The 22448-nt window shown below is 37.7% G+C and overlaps 1 protein-coding gene and 1 long non-coding RNA gene across 4 annotated transcripts in view; one reads left to right on the forward strand and one right to left on the reverse strand.

Annotated features, from left to right (window-relative positions):
• Nucleotides 1-1297, reverse strand: part of LOC135248031 (uncharacterized) — a 74132-nt gene extending 72835 nt beyond the window's left edge. For both annotated transcript variants that reach the window (XR_010328355.1, XR_010328354.1), the window contains exon 1: nt 987-1297. This is a non-coding gene — a long non-coding RNA (uncharacterized LOC135248031). The remainder of the gene's footprint in view (nt 1-986) is intronic.
• LOC135248013 (poly(A) polymerase type 3-like) lies at nt 188-20529 on the forward strand. Of its 2 annotated transcripts, none has more exons than XM_064322097.1 (23): nt 188-384; nt 3618-3785; nt 4218-4284; nt 4477-4558; nt 4893-5002; nt 6281-6334; nt 7048-7159; nt 7736-7825; nt 8181-8319; nt 8800-8872; nt 9122-9242; nt 9559-9643; nt 13638-13691; nt 13972-14091; nt 14258-14367; nt 15199-15320; nt 15820-15956; nt 16379-16455; nt 16540-16703; nt 17210-17275; nt 17417-17461; nt 19080-19121; nt 19583-20529. In XM_064322097.1, the coding sequence occupies exons 1-23, from the start codon at nt 377-379 to the stop codon at nt 19676-19678; spliced, it is 2142 nt and encodes a 713-aa protein (XP_064178167.1). In that variant the 5' UTR covers nt 188-376; the 3' UTR covers nt 19679-20529. The 2 variants fall into 2 exon arrangements, with proteins under 2 accessions (XP_064178167.1, XP_064178176.1); XM_064322106.1 differs by having other exon boundaries at nt 16379-16449; nt 16537-16703.
• Nucleotides 20530-22448: the final 1919 nt, after the last annotated feature.

Raw genomic sequence — 22448 nt, forward strand, 5'->3', positions numbered from 1 at the left:
AAAATGCGTCCAGAAAATTGTATCTTCTCATACTAAGGGACATAACGATTTTAAATGTAGTTTTAAAATACCAAATGTAAATTTTATTTTCGAAAATGAATTGGTATCAATGGAAGCTCCAATGTGCTCCAACTTTCTCAGCGTGCTGTCCCTGTGGTATCTTCCCTACGCACAGTCGACACGCGCGCTTATGCAACGTCATTCTTCAAGGTTGCTGTGGCAGCACTGTTGCGCCATGTTGAATAGAAACAGGGAATTACCCATGTTCAAAACAGAAGATTGAGGGCCACTCGATAGGTACAACAAAACATTCAGTGAAGATGAAAGTCCCATGAAAAGGCATTTTATGTGTTAACCGTGCACGCAAGTAAATACCATGCCTTTGTAAGTATATTTTCAGCGTTGTCTCATACCTAGTCGTAACTACACTTAGTCTATCTAGCTAACGTTAGCGAAATGTATTGCGATTGGGCCTACTGCTAACCGGAGATAAACTTTTGGCGGAGATTTGACCGATTTTGCAAACGTTATAATGCATTAGCTGTCAGTTTAATTAAATATTTCATGCATAGAATAGCTGGTTATTTATAGTTTCCATTTATTCCTCCTTTAATTTAATGAAACTCCAGCTTTTCGCTACGTCTAGCTATCTAGCTAGATTAAGTTGCATTAGCTACAGTTAAACTACGGAATAGCTAGCTAGCTGGGATGTTAGTTTAAGATTGCGAATTTAACGGTACTCGTCAATGTGAGCAAGGTACCCCTATTTCAGAGTAATATTGGTTAACGTTAACTAACTGACGTTTGGGTAATTTACACTAGAGCTGATTTTATGTGGTAGTATTGGTTAGCTGAACGTACATTTCCAGCGGTGGCACGCCAAAATGGACACTGAAGGAAACTAGCCAGTGTCTGTTCGCTAAATGACCGGTTAGATAAGTTAGCTAGTTGGCTACAAATTACTTCCTTAGTTTTAGGTCGCTTACCTCAGCTAGGTGCTTGGTCGATGGTCGTTTTGAAAGTTTCGCTAAACCAGTCACCAGATTCCCGACATACCCTAGTCAGCAGTGGTAGCTACCTGAATGTCTGCTGTCCGATGTTAGCACCATCTCAACATTTTGTTGTGAAATGCGCTTGACACCTACACCGGAAAGAGGTTTGGTTTTGCAACTTGAATTAATTTAGCAAACTCTAGTTAGCTAACTATCTACTAAACTTAATGCAACCGGTATCCCCATGCCTTTTGTTTACAATTATATACGGAACGAGCGTCTGTGTGTCGGGCATAGACCTATATTGTCGCACTGCATTGAGTTGTTTAGCTATAGCAATGCCCTCTGGTAAATAAAGTTTCCCACCATGGTTTGCGCGCTTTCTAGCGAGTGTTGTGGTAGCTAGCTTGGTGCAGTCTAGCGATTTATTGGCAAGTTATGCTTTTCTTATTTCATTTTTTACAGTGTTGGTTAGCTAGGTAAATTTCGCTTTGAGGATGTGTATTATAAGACTTGTCTATGATTTGTGTTATGTAATTGTTGTAAGTTAAGGTTTCGTTGGCAGAATGAGACCGTGAATGCTTGGTGACCTGTCACGCGATGTGTAGTTTTGTTGGAATGAAGAGGACTTCTGCGACGATGCAAATCGGGGCTCTTTTGTTGATGAGCAAACGGTGCTGTATTGAACCAACGGTTACAGAGCACTATTGTCAAAGCGATTTTTTTGAAGTGTGACAGTAGCTCTAACGTTAGCTAAGTCGTTCGCTACTTCTTGTTTACAACTCAGCTCGCCCTCCAATTCTGAGAAAGTCTCAAATGTCACTGCAAAACTTTGTAAACCGTAGCAGAACCTTGCAAACTATTTTCCTTCTGGCCACACACATTTTTCTATGATTCCACATTTACAGTAACACGTAAACGGCCGCAGCAGGTTTTGTATGTTTGTTTACGTTTTTGTTCATTTCAGGGGCGTAGCCAGAAGCGGTTAAAAACGTAATTATGAGTAAGCGACTCAAATAGTGTATCATGTCATACAGCCGTTGCAACAACAGTGATTCATACGGGTTTTCCTAGGTCATGGGCACTGCGCATATTACATTTGACTATGAATTTGTCACAATTTGAGTTAGTTTTTCACTATTTCAATGGTGAACACTTATGCATCCTATATTAGTAGATGTGCTCCGAAATTATTTTTCACACATCCGTTTTCCGGAGCAAATGCTTCTAAAATAGGAGCACTTCAGAATCCTGCCTTGTGAACGTCATGCTGGTGTGTTTGACTAGAGTCAGCATCTGGTCATAAAAAGACTTTTTAGATGTTGTGGGCTATGGTTTGGATCTTAAATGTAAGTAATTACAAGCAGCGCATACTACTCTACATCCTCTTCATAATTTCTTTGTTACATAATGTGATTGTAAATGTCCCTTTCTGGGGTAATGCTATGATTTTTTTTTGAATTTCTCAGATTAGCTGGTTCTTCTTGCTTGCCGTAGTAAGCACATTTTGAGCAGGAATGGACAACCATTCAAATTATTCCAAACTGTTTCTGACAGTTTAACACATTCAAGCTAGTTCAACTCAGTACATTTCCTTACTGCCTTAAAATCAGGAATAAACTCTGCTTAAAAATTGCCTTTGCTTCCACTTTTAAAATCAAGTTGAAAAAGTTGATGCGATTAAAAAGTTTAGATACATGTACTTTTCCCACCTTTCTTTTCTTTTTCTTTTTTTTTTGATTTACCAGATAACTTACAAACTTGGGCATTGACTCATTCAACTCTGGCAAATCTCAAATAGTCAAGTCAATGAGTGATTTTGAGTTCACATTTTTAACACTTAAAAAAGTAGAGTTTGATATTCCAAAATGACCATGATCAAGTGAACATGACTAAAGAGGGTCGTTGATTCTTAGTGTATAATCCACTTGGAATTTGGAGGTTTGCATTTTTTACTTTTCCCCAGATTATAGACAAATACACTAGACTTTCTCATATTTGGTATGGTATGCCTAAATGGATTGACATCCCAACTAAGAAGACTCCCTCATTTCCTTGCCTTCTCATTAATCCCCATTAATGTGTATCAATACGCTGGTCTTGCTTAGTCACCAGAGTGTGTGTAGTGTTGAATAGCTATGTTTAATTGACAAAGCTTTTAATTAACTTGATTAGGCCTACATACATTCTAGCTGGGTGTCAAATATTTTTTTCTCCCAATTTGGGACGTCTAATTGTGTTTTGGTGTTATTGTTGCAACTCTTCTGGTCAGTTTGAGGCAGTTTGAGAGTTGCAGAAAAGTGCACACTCTCGTTGGAAATGTGCTCTCTGCTATCCAAGAGTCCTTCAGTCAAGCTTAACAGTGGGATAAGTGTTTCCACCTCGGTGCGGATATGTTCATTTGTCAGTAAAGAAGTTCAATGTTAAAATGATAGCTAGTTGACTAATTATTGTTATATCTGGCTTATCCATCATGAAAATATTTCTTGTGAGTGTTTTAGCTTGCTAGCTTGCCAAGTAGCATGGACTAGGGACAAATGACAGGTACATGTGCACACATTGAAAAATGAAATGTGGCCTATGTGGTAAATTCTGTAGCTCAGTTGTTGTTTGCTTTTTGTACAGTCCTGCAAATCAAGTGCAAACGTCTCAACCGTCGCAAAAGCATTATGGCATCACGTCTCCAATCAGCCTGGCCCTGCCCAAAGAGGTGGACCTGGCACTCACCCGAAAGCTGACGGAGGCGTTGAAACCTTACGGCGTGTTTGAGGAAGAGCTCGAATTACAGCGCAGGTAAAGCCGTGCACCTAATTTTCAAGATGTTAAAGGAATTTTATTTGAACCCAAAGCAGATATCCTGTAACTGTATGATCAAAAGTATAACCACGTAACCCTTACCTTCGATTGCGTCTTCTTATGAAATTTCGATTGCATAAGAAACCTCCTTATGTTTTTCCTAAATCATTCATACTTTATTTCACCATAAAATTGGAGCGCTTAATAATAAATCATGTCTGGCTGTTCAGTCCTGAAATGCCTGAAAATGCATACCTTGAACTTCAGGTAGAGAGAATTTCAAGCTCCAGTCAGATAACTGGCATGTAAATAATAGTGATAACTGCTAGGATTGCATTTCAAACCTAATTCCTTATTTAATTACATATAAGCTTAGCCAGGTGCTCCATTAGAAGGTGTCTAAAATAACATATTTATTTTTTTCTGTAGAATTTTGGTTTTAGGCAAATTAAATACACTGGTTAAAGAATGGATCAGGGACATCAGCGAAACAAAGGTACGTATTTTGTTTTCGTGAATGTATCTGTTTGGAAAACAGTCACTCAAACTTATTGGATACCTATTTAAAAGTATTTTACAGTGATGTCAGAGTTTAAACTGGTTTCTGATCCTTTGTTTGTTTTACAGCTGAATGAAAGGCCACATGTGCTAATGTGACTGTTAATGTGTTCTTTTCTTTCCCTTTCAGAACTTGCCCATGTCTTTAATTGAAAGCGTTGGAGGAAAAATATTCACATTTGGCTCCTACAGGTTAGGAGTTCATACAAAAGGTAATTGGATAGTAACGGTTTTATACGTTTTCATGTAAAATGCGGTGTGTGTGTGTGTGTTTGTATATTTCTTAAAGGGGCCTTTTGTGTGTTTAAAAAGGCATGGTTGGCGTTAGTCGGACAATGCACCATTCCAGTTCAAATGAAAGTGCTTGGTCAGTTGAGACATTGTGTTTCCAAAACCAAACACCAGGGGAATGAATGGGCCCTAAACTGCTTTCTCTTGCAAAAGTTGTGGAGTAGGCTGTCTAAAGGGAGTGTGATTTTGGAAATGTTGACATGTTTTAAAAAATTTTATTTAGAAATAATGACTTTGGTTATGATTCTCCTGAAGGTGCTGATATTGACGCTCTCTGTGTTGCCCCACGCCACGTGGAAAGAATTGACTTCTTCTCTTCATTTTATGAGAAGCTGAAAGAACAAGAAGAGGTCAAAGACCTGAGGGTAGGAAAGCTTCTCAGGAGTGAAATCATTGCTTAATCATGCATGCATGCTCAGTGGGATGTTATTTAATGTGAAATTAATTGACTACACTTAAGCATTTTATTGCAGTGTATCTTTATAAAAATATTTTTGGAACCCTCAGGAACCACTAGCAAGATAATCAATATAGTAACAACAGACGTTATGTAGGAAAGAAAGCATTAGATGGCAGAGGCAATTAAATGACTGCTATATATATATATTTATATATATATAAATACATAATGGCCATTGGGTGTACCACCCAAGCATCCTAATTCATTTTAATATATGCAATTTTATTACACAGAATTACACAGACCCTATTAATATAAATAATAAGCCGCTACTTTGTATAATGCATGTATCCATCCACTGTTGTTTTTGATTCGGTGTACAGCCTCACATCGTCTTCCCAGAGCTATGGCTCAGTAAGGATGCATTTGGCTGCTTGGTCTGACGAGTGCCATTTATGTCAGCTCTTTGTAGCTTAAATACAATTTATCAAAGATCAATGTAAGCTAAGTGGTGAAATGTTAGCTCTGGCAGGACGGGACAGAAAGAACTGCATTTCCACTTAATAATGTGCCGATTAGAGTGAGAAATGAGAGTAGGCCCAACAACCATCAGTCTGCTTTCAGACTTGTGAACGTAGCTGCTGATAAGTTCCGGGTGCTGGTTCTTGTGAAATGGGTCAGTTGTCGCAAAAGGCAGCAAGTTTCGCTTACATTTTGTCATTTAGGATATTATTTCTCAAAATTAATAGGTAGAAATGTCAAAACTCTGCAAAAAAACTGACAGTTACTTCTTTTGCAGCAATTTCAGTTTTTAGCAATTACATTGCTAGGCCTGGTGTTAAGTAGTTGTTTATGATTTTTGTCATTTTAATGTTTAAAGCCTTCTCAAGGCCATAGTCTGTATTTCCAGTGGAAATGTAGCCTTGTATGCCAAAACAGGTAGCACCTGAAGAGACTCAGCACATCTCTTGGTTGTGGGTGGTTCAGGGATGGTATAAATTCAGGCATCACTGGCATATTTATACAATCATCATGCATAAGTACTGCATCTGCAGTTCCATATTTCGTAAATATGGCTGTTTTAATGTTTCTGATGGGTTGGATTTCACCAGCATGTGAATTGCTTCTATGAAAATATCAAGATTTGTTGGTACTGGTACATTATGCTCCACACTATGGCTAGCTTTCACCTTAGGAATATTTTGCTTCCAGATATGACTCATGATTTCTCTTTCTCTTTCAGGCTGTGGAGGAAGCATTTGTTCCAGTAATAAAATTATCATTTGATGGCATTGAGGTATTTTCCTTGATTTGGGACTCAAGCCGTTCATTCATTTGTTCATTCATTATATTGTTTGTGTGTTATATATATATATATATATATATATATATATATATATATATATATATATATATATATATATATATATAATGATATACACCATTCAGTGTATGTATATATATATATTAGCCGAGTGGGTTGGTGTGCATTCAAATCCAGGAATAAACATAGACTAGCCCCCCAACTTTGATTAAATGCAAACACATTTCAGTGGGTGAAGGTGACTAATGAAGTGTTTTGTTTTTTTCTTGCGGTGTCTCGCATTGTGGTGGTCAGGTTTTTTTTTCAGAAATTTGTATTGAATGTTGTTAGTAATCACATTAAAATTTATTTGATTTCAGGGATTTATGTTATTGCCGTGCTCTAAATGTTGCCGTGGTGCCGCACCACAGCAGATCATTTCCTGTGGAATTTCCAAACCTTAAATAAAAAAAATAAAAATAAAAACTGAATGGATTCTTCCTGTTTATAGCACTGTGGGGACTTGTTGCAGCAGTATGTCTTTGGCCAATGGATTAGCCCCAGTACTTTTTCTTTACCTTAATGTGGACTGATCTATAAGTACCACATTCAGTAAAATAAAATGTTACTTTTAACATATTTATTGACTTGAACATTCTGAAATACGAACATAATTTCTTAATTGTTTTTATTTTATTTTTTTATAGATTGATATTTTGTTTGCCCGGTTAGCCCTGCAAACAATTCCTGAAGATCTGGATTTGCGTGATGATAGTCTGCTCAAGAATCTGGACATCCGTTGCATCAGGAGCCTTAATGGTAAGTGTCATTTCCAGAACAACAGTATTTTCATATCATATTTTCATCTGAAATCACTTAATCATGTTTAAAATAGTTACAGACTGCATAATATGTAGCCCGGTACTTTAAGTTGCACATTTATTTATTCTTTTTTTTTTAAGCTCCAATTAAAAAAAAAAAATCATTATTATGGTAATATACCAAAAAGTGTTTTGTAATCAATAATCATCTCTGACATTTGGAAAAGATTTATAATGGGCAACAGTAGATGTGTTGTATGTTTTTAAATGGGTCTAGAAGAGCATGTTGGTTGTAGGTATATACTAACATCTTCCCAATGTTAATCAGATTGCAATTTGAATTGGGGTGTGTTTTTGTTTTCATAAATGCAATGGCACACATTTGTTTCATCTGCAGTTCATTGGTAATTTTTATAGTCAAATTTATGATTTAAGTTAGACGACGGGGCAGCTGGGTCCTTTGAGATCATCACAGTACTGTTCGTGCGTGTCTCATCTCAGATTTCAGTTGAATGTTTAACTGGTCTTTGAATGTGATATGCAGATTAGCAGTTTTATCCACCTTCATTGACAGGCTGCAGAGTGACTGATGAGATCTTGCACTTGGTACCGAACATTGAGAACTTTAGACTTACCCTGAGGGCCATCAAGCTGTGGGCTAAGCGTGAGTTTGGCCTCCTCATGGTGGTTTTCTTCTTCTTTTTGCAAGCTTCTTTTGGAAGCCGTGCTGCCTTTTCATGTAACTTGAGTTTATTTTGTTATTGAAAGGAATATTAGATATCAAAGATAGCTTTATACATAAAAATGTTAATGAATTCCTTGTATTTGCCCCCCCACACACACACACCGCCACACACGCACACATTTTTGCATTAGATTACTGTAGTATTGTTTAATGAAGACACAGTTTAGCTATTTGTCTATGCTTTTTTTCCTGTAAATAATGCAAGCAAAATATGTCAACTAATATATATATATATATATATCTTATAAGGTGTTGTTGACTGCAATCCCTTTAGGTCACAACATCTACTCCAACATCCTTGGCTTTTTGGGTGGGGTGTCATGGGCCATGCTCGTTGCCAGGACCTGCCAACTGTACCCCAATGCTGTGGCATCCACACTAGTGCACAAGTTCTTCCTGGTCTTCTCAAAGTGGTGAGCTGCGAAAGAAAGAGCAACATTAAAAAAATAATAATTATAACCCTTTACTATTATCATTTGTGGTGTTGAGAAAATGGACATTTACTGGATATAATAATACATTTTTTTGGACTGGATATTCTTGGGAGTTGTTGGGAGGAAATAATAGCAAATAGTGACTGAAAAGTCGTAATCTGGACAGGCTGTAATATGTTCTGAAGGGAGCCTGTTGCATCGTTTGTACTATAGCTAACTTGTAACCCCTTGGCCTTTTTTGAAACTTTTAGTAGCGTCCCTACCTCTGCTGAGTGACGGTGCATTAGTGACTCCAAAAACATACGTACATTCCAAAAAATTGATTGTCTATTTTATAATGGGAATATGTTACATGTATGACATCTGGCAAAATTTTCTGTATTTGCAAGCTTGCTAACTAGCTAACGCTGTTTATGTCATTGTGGAGAAGGTTATTTTTTACGCCTCTTTCTCGCTTAGGGAATGGCCAAACCCAGTCCTTCTGAAGCAGCCTGAGGACTGCAACCTCAACCTCCCTGTGTGGGACCCTAGGGTAGTATATAATTTGTCTGTTCAGTCAAATTATTTGTCCACTAACAAATACTTCGTGCTTATTTACATCTGTAACAATACAAAATAGGGTCCTTCTGCCATTAGTAATAGTATAACACGATTAGAACATTATTGTTAATGTCATCGGAAGGAATACATTTGTTTTTGTTTTTTTTTGTAGATATGAGAACTATCCATGCCCTGAGAATATAGTTGCTTGATAGCAAAAATGTACAAACTGTCATTTCAGGTCACCCCCAGTGACAGGTACCATCTGATGCCGATCATCACACCAGCCTACCCCCAGCAGAACTCCACCTACAATGTGTCTGTGTCCACCCGGGCTGTCATGATTGATGAGTTTAAACAGGGTCAGTGCGTGCGGCAACCGTTTGTTCGGTCCTTTCTGCCGTCTCCATTGCTTGTTTAAATCTGTCTAGTAACCGCGTGCTAATATATTGGAGCTAATAGTTTCCTGTGTCTTTAGTCGAGTTTCATATGAATTTAATATACATGCAGTTAAATATTTATGCAGAATGTGTGAATAGAAATACCCACAGGCACATTAAATTATTGTGTCCATGATAATATCCTATTTATGAGCAGACTGTCCCTGTCACATTGGGCACATTGTAAATTTGGTGAAACACTGTACTGTCTATTTAGATGTGTGTTTTGTATTGACAGGTCTTGCCATCACAGATGAAATTTTGCAGAATAAAGCAGAGTGGTCCAAACTATTTGAAGCACCAAACTTCTTTCAGAAATACAAGTATGTATTAAACTGTTTATCTTGTTGGACACACGTGGTGAGACATATTTCTTTAAATAAAGATTTATTTTTTAAAACAAAGCATTTTCTTAGCATACATGATTTTTGTATGATTTGTGATCCAGTCAGTGTTGATTTGAAATAAAGACCTACATATGCAGATAAGACTCCAAACAATTTTTTGACTTATACTATCCTTTATCACTGACATTGAGGTTGTTTCAAACACTGGGTGCATAATGCTCATGTTCTTAAATGTTTTTCTTTAGTACAGAAGTGTAACTTTCACAGGTAATGTTATTATCCATTTGGAGCACAATCCACAATCAGTATTGCAGGCCCCTATTTTTTTATTTGATTTAAAGAAGGTAGGTAGAATAGTTGCATTATTAAAATGTTTATTTTTTTATCATTGTGCATTATTAAATTGTATGAATTTCAAATAAAATGCTTTAGTACACAAATTGTACTATGTATTTCTTGTTAGTCTGTTTTTAATAGCTTTCTTTTGTCTTCCCTGTTTTTCATCAATATTAGTCTAATGACACCAGTGCAGACCACTTACTAAAAATTCTGTTCTTGGTGATAACTTGCATAAAGCCACTGCGTAATTAGAGAAGTTACAGTGATTCTTTGGCATTAGATGTAACTTTAAAACCCAACCTGACATTTAGCCCATTATGAAATGCATGGCTGGAAATTTTTAATGATATGCTTGTTATACTCTTTGTAGTCCCCCATGAAAATGAGCCTTGTTGAGGCTAATGAGCGGTGGCTTGCCCTCTCACAACTTTGTGTGTCTAAGTTCAGTTAGGCCAGTGTTTATACCTCTTACTGGGGACTTTAATCACGTTCGGTTTACTGTTAATCAGGGAGATTCAGTTGAGATGCATTGGCATGCTGGCCACTTGGTAATTGAATCTGGTCCGTTTGGAAAATAAGAACATCGCGTGATGAGAATAGGCCTTTGTTATTTATTTATTCGCCCACTATTTTCAGTGAATCTATAATTGTTATGAGATGGCTCAAACAAAACCCGTCTAAGTATCCTGACAAATTGTTCCATTAATTTATAAATGATGCACTTACTAGTGCCTCTGCAAAGTCTGGTATTCAGTTGAATTCTACAGTGCTATCTGGTTCTTCAAGTGCTACAGCTTCTGAAATGCAGCTTCACCCTGCATTTTTGTATGTCTACTATTGTGACAATCAAATACAGTATGATAAACAAGACGTAGTGCATGATACACAGAAATAATAATGAATACAGTTTATGCCTACAGAAGCCTTGAAAGCAGACCCTTTTTATTACTTGGAATAATAATAATAATAATAATACAGTCTAAATTCCACTCAGATGGAGAGCATTGCAGTTGTGAAGTTTGGATGAGAGAATTTTCATGGTTCAGATCTTCACTGTCTTTAAATTCTTTGTATATTCATTGGAACCAGCATGCCTGGGATAAGTCATTTGCTTCATAAATCCCAAGTCTGCATTTAAAAGAACACTAAGATCATTTATATCAGGTTTCATTCAAGTTATTTTATGCAGAATAGAATGAAGTTGAGCATAGTCCTGCTTATGATCCAGCACCCATGGTGTATATTATAGTTAGAGAAAAAAAAAACCATACCAATGCTTCATATAATGTTCTATAATATAAGTTGTGCTAAACAGATTTTTGACACTTATAACCTTGGAGTGATACGACAAACCATGCTCTAAAATGTACTACAAATAAGAGCACATATTATGGTTAAATAAAATTGGCCCTAATTTAGGCCCCTGCTGCACTTTACAGGTAGTGGGAGTAGTGAAGAATGTGTGTCATGAATTGACACCTTAAAACCAACCAGGGAAAGAACATTTTCATCCAAGATCCAGTTTTATATTTCATATATTTTTGGTATATAGTTTTATATATCCAGTTTAGAAAATATATTTCTTGATAGACATCCCAAATTTGTTTTATGCATAAAAAAATAACTGATTCCGCAATTTAATTTAAGAAAAAAATGTATGTAGATTTTGCATAAAACTTACTGTGTAGCAATGGCAATCAGATTGTGGTTCTGCTATTGCATTACTTAATTGTATTGTAAGCCCATATGCCTTTGAAGATGTATAATACTTCTCAAAAGTATTTGAAGCTTTGGTTTCCATGAACTAAATAAAAAAATTTAAAAAAGCTTAAAACGGCTTCTGAAAAAGTGCATACTGTGGAAAATTAACAGCAGTGATAATGTGAAAAAAGTTGTATAGTCACTATAAGGCCCAGTTCCCTTTCAGTTGTTTACCATAGAAATGGAAGAATGGCTTTTTGAAGACCCCAGCTCTTCAAAAAAGGATTTAAAGGTCCTCAAATATAACTTCCACAGAAGATCGTTCTTCAACAAACATTTCAGTTTATTGTATGACTGCTTAGTTTGCATGAGCGTATACCATTCTTGGAATTTGTGTGTATGACCTGCTGTTTTTTCTCTCATGCACATGTAAAGTGTTACTTTGACTTTTTAGAATAAACAACATTTTCTTGGCAGATAATACGTAAATCTTTATTTCAGGAAGTCTGTAAAAGGCTGAATGTGAGCTTATACTCCACACTACAGTGCACGGCCCTGTTAGTAGTTTTCTACTGATGTTTCATCAAGAGCATCCTTCTGTCTGCACAAAAACTATACTATATATGTAGGTTAGAATGATCAGCAGATGTGGTGCCTGAAGATTATGTAAGCAGTCTATATATAATTAAAATAAGAGAAGGGATATTATTGGATTACCTTTTTTAAATAAAGCAATAGTTTAGGGATATTCTCAATAAGCTCCATACAGTTTGCATTGGTTTGTGTACTACATGTTCTGAATAAAAAATATATGTATTCTTGTCTGAGACCTTTTCATTTTCCACTAAGGCCCAAAGAGTTACATTCATTAGGCTGTGTGTTCATTACCAAAACTGCCAATTGAAAGCTAGTGTATCTATATAATTATATGGTGCATTCACATATGCCCTATATTTTACTATGTAAAATGTAATGGAAGACTTTTGGTTTGATAAACCCCATAGCCTTAAAACTAGGACAAGCTACCAAATAAATTTACCTGATACCCTTCTGTGAGCTAATTGTGGTCAGTTTATTTTCCAAGCTTTTTTTACCCCCCCCCCCCCCCCTTTCCCCACCTCCAAACATGTCTCTGGATTTACCAGGGACCTCCAAGGTTACAGGTCAGTGACATTTTGCACTGGTGTGGAAGCAGTGTTTAGCATTTAGCATTTAGCAATTTCCCCCTCAATCACAGAACATGTCAGTTACCTGGAGTGTAACACATTTATACCGCTGCTTAATTAGTAAAAAGGTCGCCTCTTTTTTGTTCTGCCTGTGAGAACTAAAGCTTTATGAAGAAGGTGTATACTCAATCTCCTCGAGGTATTGTGGAGAATCTTCAGTCGCGAAGTAGATCTGCTCTGTTCAGTTGAAATGAACCTGATAAGAGTTATAATTAATTTCCCCTGAGTTGGATGTTTTATCTCATTTGAATGGCCATCAGTATGTGTGCACATTTGAGTCACATATTTTTTCTTGCGTGCGGAGCAAACCAGCCTGCATCAGTAATAGTGCTACCCTTGTGGGTGCAGATCTCCGTATGCAATTTGTTTTGTAAATTACCTTGTTTTGTCATTCAGTTTTCCCGAGCTCAAAGCAGTTCTGTCCTCGGTGTATCAGCGAATATGTCCATCCATTTTTCTTTGGACTTGACTCTTGCTGACAGACTGGGCTGTAGTGGTTTTTGCATTTGAATTATTTGGAAGGCTGGCCTCTGATAAGAGGACTGTACCATGACCTTGTGTTTCTCTCTTCCTGTGCTGCATTTCCTGGCCTTCTAATTGCACCTCTATTGATGAGTCTGAAGGTGAACAGCTGCACTTGCTTTTGTTTTGCGGCACTGTTTTATTAAGCGTATAATGGCATTGTTCTGTTCTTATATTCCAAGGCATTATATTGTGTTGCTAGCGAGCGCTCCAACAGAAAAACAGCACCTGGAGTGGTGAGTGTAATTCCAATGTGACACATTTTACAATGTATGATGAATTTTATTTTCAATATCAGTAAATTGCTTCTTAGAGACAGGGGCACAAATTATTAGATGAAAAATATTTTTGTGACCTGTGTTTGCATTATGTGTAATACAACCTCAGTGAGCATTTGCTGTTACAGATTTTTTTATATGACAAAAACAATTCTACATTTCTAATTTTCCAACTAATGCAGGCTTTGAGGTGTGACAGTGGAGTTGCGTAAATGCTCAAACACTATTTTGGTTGCAGGGTCGGCCTGGTGGAGTCGAAAATTCGCATTCTAGTAGGGAACCTGGAGAAGAATGAGTTCATCACACTTGCACATGTGAACCCACAGTCATTTCCAGGTCCCAAAGAAGACGCTGAGAAGTGAGTTCCTCAATGGCATTCCCATTACACTGTTCCCTTCTGCATCGCAATATCAGTCAGACTGTGCACTGCACTACTGGGGATGTAGTCCAGTTCTGTTTTCACAAACCTGTTTTGCTTGTCTGACGTAACTTCATCCCTGGACTTTACTTTTCTGTTTGATTAGACAAGAGTTCAACACGATGTGGGTCATTGGGATCGTATTCAAGAAAATGGAGGGCTCCGAAAACCTCAACGTGGATCTGACGTACGACATCCAGTCTTTCACAGACACCGGTGAGCCCATTTTGATCATATTTAATGCGGTCTGCCTGTGAGGTCTGCCTGTTTCTCATCAAGCTTTCCGTTTGATGAGCGTAACTATCAAGTGATTGATTCATTAATTATGGTTGTTCTTTCGTTTAATCAAAAATAAGTAGAACAACCTTTAATTGTTGCTTTTTTTTATTAGCAAAACACACCTTGAACAACACATTCTTCTCAGAGGACAGCTGTGAAGCACAGATCAGTGTTTAATTAAAATCTCAATCTAACCTAATTAACTGAGCTCTTTTAGAAAAGGAGAGTCCGGGACCAAGACGAAGATTGAAAGACACTGTTTTGTATCACAAAATTGAATTAATCAGATTTAATTTTGTAAGCAACATTATGACACTGCGTTTTGTGAACTAAAATCTGTATTTATAATTTCAATTTTATAGACAAAATGAAAAGGTTTATTTCACCTATAAATGTCTATAAAATGATTAAACTATTATGATTCTTTTTTGTGAAGAAAGTGATTCTTTTTGGGTGAACCATGAGATTTGGTGGTTACTTTTGTCCATGAAATAGTGCTTTATATTACCTTGCATACATATTAAAAATATGTGTAATATGTGCTTTATTTCTGTTTTGTGACATTATAGATTTTGTGCTTCATCTGGGCATTGCATAATGCACAGTAATATACAGTACATAGTTTTATTTTTAACTAATTACGAAGTATGTCCATAGGCATTATACAGGCCAAGAATGGGTATATGTTAATATATTTTCCCCAGGAAAAAAAGTCTTTAAATCCAATAATTCAGTGTTTTTTTTTTTGTTTTGTTTTTTTTATACCAGTATACAGACAAGCAATAAGCAGTAAAATGTTTGAACCGGACATGAAGATCACAGCCATGCACGTGAAGAGGAAACAGCTTCATCAGCTCTTGCCAAACCTGGTCATACAGAAGAGAAGGAAGGTAAGATGTGCTTCAAGCAAACCTCATTGTTTTAAGGTGCTGCCCAATTAGGAATTTCATCAGCTTGCAATTCCCATTAATGTTATCCTGTCTGACATTCTGACACGCTTTCAACAAGGCATTAGCTCATGCTAACAACAAATTCAAACCTGGCTGTGTTCTCCATGAACGTTCTGTAATGTTGGCTAATTGTCTGTATATTAATATTATCTTACTCATTTTAATGGTCATATTTGTTGCAATTGCCTATTTGTTGTTAAATAATTAAATAAATATTATCCTTAATTACTCAAGTAAATGGACATCACTGGTGAATGAATCAGGCTTTGTTTAGTTAGCAGCTACATTACGGACTTTACATCAAAAGTGTGTGTTTAAATGCTTCTGTGTTTCAGTTTTTAAGTTTGGTTGAAGCACATACAGTGCATTCTCAGTAAATGAGTGCATTCTCAGTGTGCCGTGTCAGTCCTGAGAGATCTGAACTCTCCCTCTGTGGCAGCACTCGACGGAGGGGGTGCGTCTGCTGAACGAGAGCAGTCTGGACCTGTCCCTGGACAGCGACAACAGCATGTCCATCCCCTCGCCCACCGCTGCCCTGAAGAGCTGCCCGCTCAGCCACGCCTCCAATCCACCGGGGTGAGTCTGTTCGCTTCAGGCACCAGGCCGCTCGCTAACTCCTTATGCCGTTTCCACCCGCGGGCATCCCAACCAATTCAGCTTTTAAAAGACCGCTTACATGGCTTCCTGCTAATGTGCTAATGTGCACCCAGAAAGAAAGAAATAAGAAGACTGCTTTTCTCAATCATTGCTTTGACTTCTGGGATGCTGAAAGTCTGCAGTTATATTTATTTATGAATTCATTCATTTGCTTATTTTAGCATTTTAGGTGATGGTTAAGTATGTAAAATACAATTTCTGCGAAATGCTCACAGCTCGAATTGGTCTCTTCAGTGGTCCCTTGCCACTGTTTGCAGTCCTTTGGTTGTCTGCAGTAACAGAATGCGGGTGTGTTCAGCAGTGTTCTGTCTCTCTCTGTTTCCTCTCTGGTGACGGCGCAGTCCTGTCCCTGCTCTGACCGGCCCTTCGGACCCCCAGGCCAAGGCTGACGCTGTGGGACCTGCAGACTCCTCAGGAGGTTTGTGTGTCCGCCCGTTTTTAACCTTGTCGGTGTTCGGAGAACGCCAGTCGCGCGTGATAACTCACCGCTGCTTTGTCGCAGGCGTGTCCAACGGGCAGAAGTCCGGCGGTCCTCGCGCGGCGGCCTCCGCTCCAGCGGCGAACCCCTCCCCCCCTCTCGCCGGACCTCCCACGCCCAAGCCGGCGCTGAAGAGGACCAGCTCCCCTTTAATGGAGGACAGCAGCAAGAGGCCCAGACTGGAGGAGGTGGGCTGGACTCTTTATGTCTCACACACAACACTCAGAAGTCTTTCACTTAACCTCTGTGCTGCACTATAGAACTCATATACACACCTGCTCATATTCACGTTGATGTTGTACTTCATTCACATCTTTGGCCAGGAATAGCAAATTACACTGGTGTTTCACGGTCGTTGAACACAATGCAGAAATGCTTGTAAGTATTGCATAGTGTAAATATATAAATATGACGTGCCTCTTATTCGTTGAGGCCTTTTTGTGCAATACCACGCGCTGTAAAAGTTGCCATTTTCTTTGTCTGGGTTGCAAACACTTTTCCTTTCACTCAGTGGCCTGATATTTCTTTGCTGAATTCAGATGCTCAGCGTTTTGTTATTTTAACATTTCATGTGTACTTGATTGCATATTTTACCCCAAGTGATTTTTGTGATGGTCTCGAAGTTTGAAAATTTGTGAATCCTTTCAGTCTCTTGGTAAAATCCACTCATAACTCTTCCATATGTGGCACTCAGGACCCAGCAACAGAAACGGACAGCACTGCAGTGGACTCTGAGGCCACATCATCTGTAGAGCCGATGGTAAGCATTCTTTCACAGCAGTCTGAATGTTTGATGTAGTTCACAGAGGTAGCCTCCTGCTGGTTTACTTCAACTAAGAAATATGTCATCACTCTGAGCTTAAATGTTATGACTGTAAATTATTTTAATGTGTCATTACAGCAGAGTGGTGAAGACATGAGTCAATCTCAAGATGGAGAAGGGAAGGTATGGAAACATTCTTTAAAATTTTTTTTTTAAATGTATATCCTAATGGTCATGGAGTCCTTGTAAAATAAAAACTTGAACAGTTCAAGGTGGGTTTGTCTACACGACATGAAACCAAGAAGTAAATGATCTTTTTATTTATGCATTCTTATGTTTTTATTTTAGTCCTCTAGGTAAATTTGTTAGGACCAGTTGTGCTTTGTGTAAGTGACACATTCCGTAGGCTCTAGATCACTTTGTGCCCCTCAAACATATAAAAAGGTGACGGGATACAGGCTCCAAGTTGGTTTAACTTGAATGTCAAATCTGGAGAATAACCAAGGAGTCAAAGTTGTCCAAAGTGATCCAGTGTGCCCCTCATAATAACAGAACTGTTGCGTGCTTTTGACATGATGTTTTAAAGACTGGGCCGATTAAGTACATCATCCCTTGCTATCTGAGGCGTTCACAGGCAGCAGTCTCTGTGCTGTCCAGCCAAAAGAGATCCGTTGCCGAGAGACCTCCAATCACAACGCCTCTCTGAGATCTAGACGTCATGATTGTTTTTAGTTCTTCTGCTGCATCACAAGCGGGGCAGATCACTGGTGTAACCCCTCGCGTTGAGCTCACACCGCGTACTGGAACCGTCTCACTGCGCAGAGCCAGCAGATGATGATTCACTCTGGGCCCCAGTGGGGTTGTACGGTCAGGGAACAGAGGCCCCGCGTAGTTCAGCTGCTTATATGCAGGGTGCTGTGACCTGGCGTTTCACATGCCCTGGAACTGACAGCACGAAAAACAATCATGGAGATGTACTCTGCTGCTCTCTCCATCTCGCGGTGATGCCGTGACCTCTGGTCGCTTAAGACTGTGGCCTATTTCTGGTGCTGTGTATAAATGTGACTGCTCGCCAGGGTAGAAATGTATAACTCTGAATGTCCCAAACATTCATACTATGTCCCAAACAGTGATCAAAAGGCTGTGCACTTTTAAAAATTTAACCAGGCATATGGTCCCATGAAGATATACGGTGTCTTTTACGAGGGAGAACTAGCCAAGAGGGCCGCTCAGTAAAAACTAAATATTATAAGATTACAGAAATGAATTATTCACAGTAAAAACAGTCAGACACTCCCAGCGATGTGTCATGAATTTGCTATTTAAATTCTTTTATCAAAATAAATCTCTGTAGACAGACTGATGGTAGAACTTGTCCCTCCACCCTGTGCACACGTGGTGTGAAGGACACTGCTGTAGGTGCGCCCTGTTTGTTTCCACCACGATTGACGTTCATCAGCTGATATCAGTGCAACGCCTGTGTTCAGCCACCACTGTGACAGTTTAGGTGATGTAGGGCTTAAGCAAGTGCGTTCACAGAAAGTATCACAAATGGGTGTTAGTTTAATTCAGATCGAATGGTAAAATGAGTATGATGTCAACAAAAATTATATATATATATGAGGCAATACCCATATTTATGCATGATTCAGCTTTTATCTTCATGCACATTCTGGTACAGATTAACTGTCCCAGCAGTGTGAGATAAGTTTTGGTGACAGTTTGTCACCGTATTTGTCAGGATTTTGTGCAGTTGCTTTATCCCGATTTGTTACAGAATTCTAATTTCTTCACTCCGCAGGATCCGGAGGACAAATTCACAGCATCTGTTCCAGTCACACAGGTAGGAATATTCAACAGGAGAACTTACTGCTTACCACGGTTTACATGTATGCATTACCATTAATGTACGTATTCAACCTTCAGCAATTTGTGGAAATTCTTAATTTAGGTACCTTGAAAGCATGCAAGTGTAATTTGCTCTTCATTGAAATTGAATTTTGTAGGCTATAGGCCATTTTGTAAGCCATTGATTCATTTAGTAGAATGTTAGATGTGACTTCTTTATCTCACTTTTAAAAAATTGTAACTACATTATTAAAACATGTTCTTTTTTTGGTTAGAATCCAAATGCTAACACCAAAGAAAGTAACTTTTTTCTGTTAAACATATATTTGTTAGCTTCAGAAGCTAAAAAAACAAATGTACAACTATTTCATAATTTAAAGTTGTAAGAGGAAATTGTTCAAACATATTGAATTATTTTGTATTTAATGTGAATCTTACCTTTTCTTCTTCTTTCAGAGAGTGCTCAACACAGATCTTTCTGATGTACCCCTTCTCCCACCAAACCCCATTCCAGTGGTGAAGAACTCTATCAAGCTGAGGCTCAGCCGGTAGAAAAACAACGCATCTCACCAAGTCCCACTAAGTATAGACAGTGTCAGAAGAGGGCAGCAGCTATCCAGTGCTGCAGAAGAAACAGTGGGTAAATCTACGAAGGAATTCATTGCAGTTCTAGATTTGTCCGCTAGATGGAGGCGCAGCTCTTTCCTTCTGACTTATTCAGTGGCATTATCCCAAGACCGGTAGATTTACAGGAAATAATTCATATGTATGATGTCATACTTTCACACTGTTTAATGTGACTGCTATAGATATGTGTTTGTGATTTTTATTTCATTGTTTATGTTGAAACAGGAAAAAAAATCAGTCTAGAGCAGACCTTAATGGTGGATATGTTCTGTGGTAGCGTGCTTTATTTTGATGCAGATTTATGACTTGGTGTGGGTTTATGGCATCAACAGTCAAAATTGAATTGAGTTTCACGCAGCAGCTGCAACTAGTGATGACCACTACTTGTCTAAGAGAAGTTCTGATTTAAGATGGATGGTAATATTTACAAGGTTTGCACTGTCAGCTGTTCTGTGCCTTTGGGATGTTTACGGGGGTAGATTTGTTGAAGTAATAGAAATAGCCTCACTAATTGAAATAGCTCAGGTTTGAGTAAATAACTTGACCAAAAACATCTTCAGATATTTCTTTTGTTTAATGTAGTTTTTTTTTTTTGTTTTTTGTTTTGATGGAGGAAAGTTAATCCAACCACACGTAGGTCCAGATTATTCCCAACAATAACTGAAGACTGACATAACAGAGTTTGAGTCAAAGAAAACGATCTGTATAACACCATTTGAAATAATTTGCTTTGTACTTTGTGTTGTACAAAATAAATGAATTTTCTTTGAACGTTATTAGTTTAGTCATTGCTTGGGTTCCAGCATAGTAGTAATGGTATAACACTTTATATCAGGTCCCAGTAATTACCCATTTACTTATACTGAATGAAAACAGCCTGTCCTAGACACCACTCACTCCTCACAAATACTTAAACAGGTGTGGCATAAGGAATTAACTTATGCTTTACATCCATAGTTTATATTCAAGAAGTAATTTTGTAATTTATAAAACATGAGCACTGCACGCACACATAAAGTGTGCGTGTCTGTGTGTGTGTGCGTGCTTGCATGTGTGCATAAGCACGGTTAGTGTGACTAATGGGACCTTAAAATGTTGTCAAATGGCTTTTCAATTTAAGCAGGCTTAAACTTTCTTACATAACATTACTCCAAAAAATACATAACAAAATGTTTGCTGGTTATATTTCTGATTGGATCTTTGAATTAGCATTAAAACATCAAGTGTAGAGCTAAAATGATATGGATGATTATTTTTTCTTAATAGTTTATGATGAATATGTTGATGGATACAATAACACAAAAATGCCCCAATTTGCATTTTAGTGGAAAAGACACCGTATAGCACAGAATTAAGACCACTGCTGAAGGTGCATATTTCTGTATAGCATTCTTAAGCTTATTTTTAAGGTAAAGATATTGTACTTTTTTAACAAAACAAATGTGATGCTCTGCAGTGTATTTTTATGTAATTATTAATTATTATTAAGGAAAAGAACAGGTGGTGCTTTCTGTTCACAGTGGTTTATTTTCCAATAAATGTACTCCTGAAAGGAAGTGTAAATAATAGTGTTTGCTTATGATACAAATATACATACTTAAATAATTTTATTTACTATTAAATTACCAAAGATTATATTAACTCAAAACTGAAGTCTGCTATAACTTGTATTTTGCTAAATGCCTTAGAATTAATTGGGTTTAAGGGTTGAGCAGTTTGTATACACTAACACAAAACTGAACAAGCACATGATCGGGCGCCTTATTTTACATAAGGCATTCCTTATCTACTGTATAACTGTAAACAATCCATAGGAAACCAGGCAATTAAATGGTAACACTAGATGGCAGCCTAAAATCAGCCATCAAATAATTGTATTCAGTTTAAGGTTGTGTTACCAAAGAGAAATAATTTTATTTACAGTACCAGTCTCCCTGCTTTCTTATACACGCTTCGGGTAGGCTGCATATGTGTCGTAATTGAGTTGTAACGGACTGCAACTGGACGCTGTTACATGCTTTCAAAGAATTGTAGGCTATTAAACCACATGTGGCCTGTATACAAAAATGTAATGTCTGACATGTTTAGGGGACAGATAGCCTTACTGGTTAAGGATCTTTATAGCATGGAGTTCTGCCTCATACACAATCCATGCCCAGAATGTGAACTGTGGATTTTAAATGGGGAAATTTCCCAAAACCTCACCCGTATTTTAGAAAGAAAATGTGTTTTGTTGCTTAGGAACAGTTTGCCTTCCATCTCTGCAGGGGGTCTCATTGTGAATATCATTATGTACCCTCTTTCAGTGAAGACACAATACATTTTTCTTTTCTGCCAATATTCGCGCTTGAAGTCGAAAAAAATGTTTTCTCTGATCAAAAAGAATTGCTGGCAGCTTCTCATTTCTGAGAGGCTTGTCAAATATACCTATTTTAACATATTTACCGAAACAAAATAATCTTTTCATTTAAAGCAATATGCATGTTCCATTTTAACGGCAACATAGGCCTATTTTTTTTAAATATGGCCGGCCTTTTGCATTGTCAAATGTTTTATTTGCCATTTGCTGCCATACTATAAGTTTTGGTAGTGTCTTTTTTACATCTCGATTGCAATATAATGTAACATTAATGCAATACAATGTAGACTATAGTGTTTCAGTTGTCATTGAGATGGCACACTAATTTTTGGTAGT

The sequence above is a fragment of the Anguilla rostrata genome, chromosome 1 (genome assembly GCF_018555375.3).
Source record: "Anguilla rostrata isolate EN2019 chromosome 1, ASM1855537v3, whole genome shotgun sequence".
In the NCBI taxonomy this organism is placed as follows: Eukaryota; Metazoa; Chordata; class Actinopteri; order Anguilliformes; family Anguillidae; genus Anguilla; species Anguilla rostrata.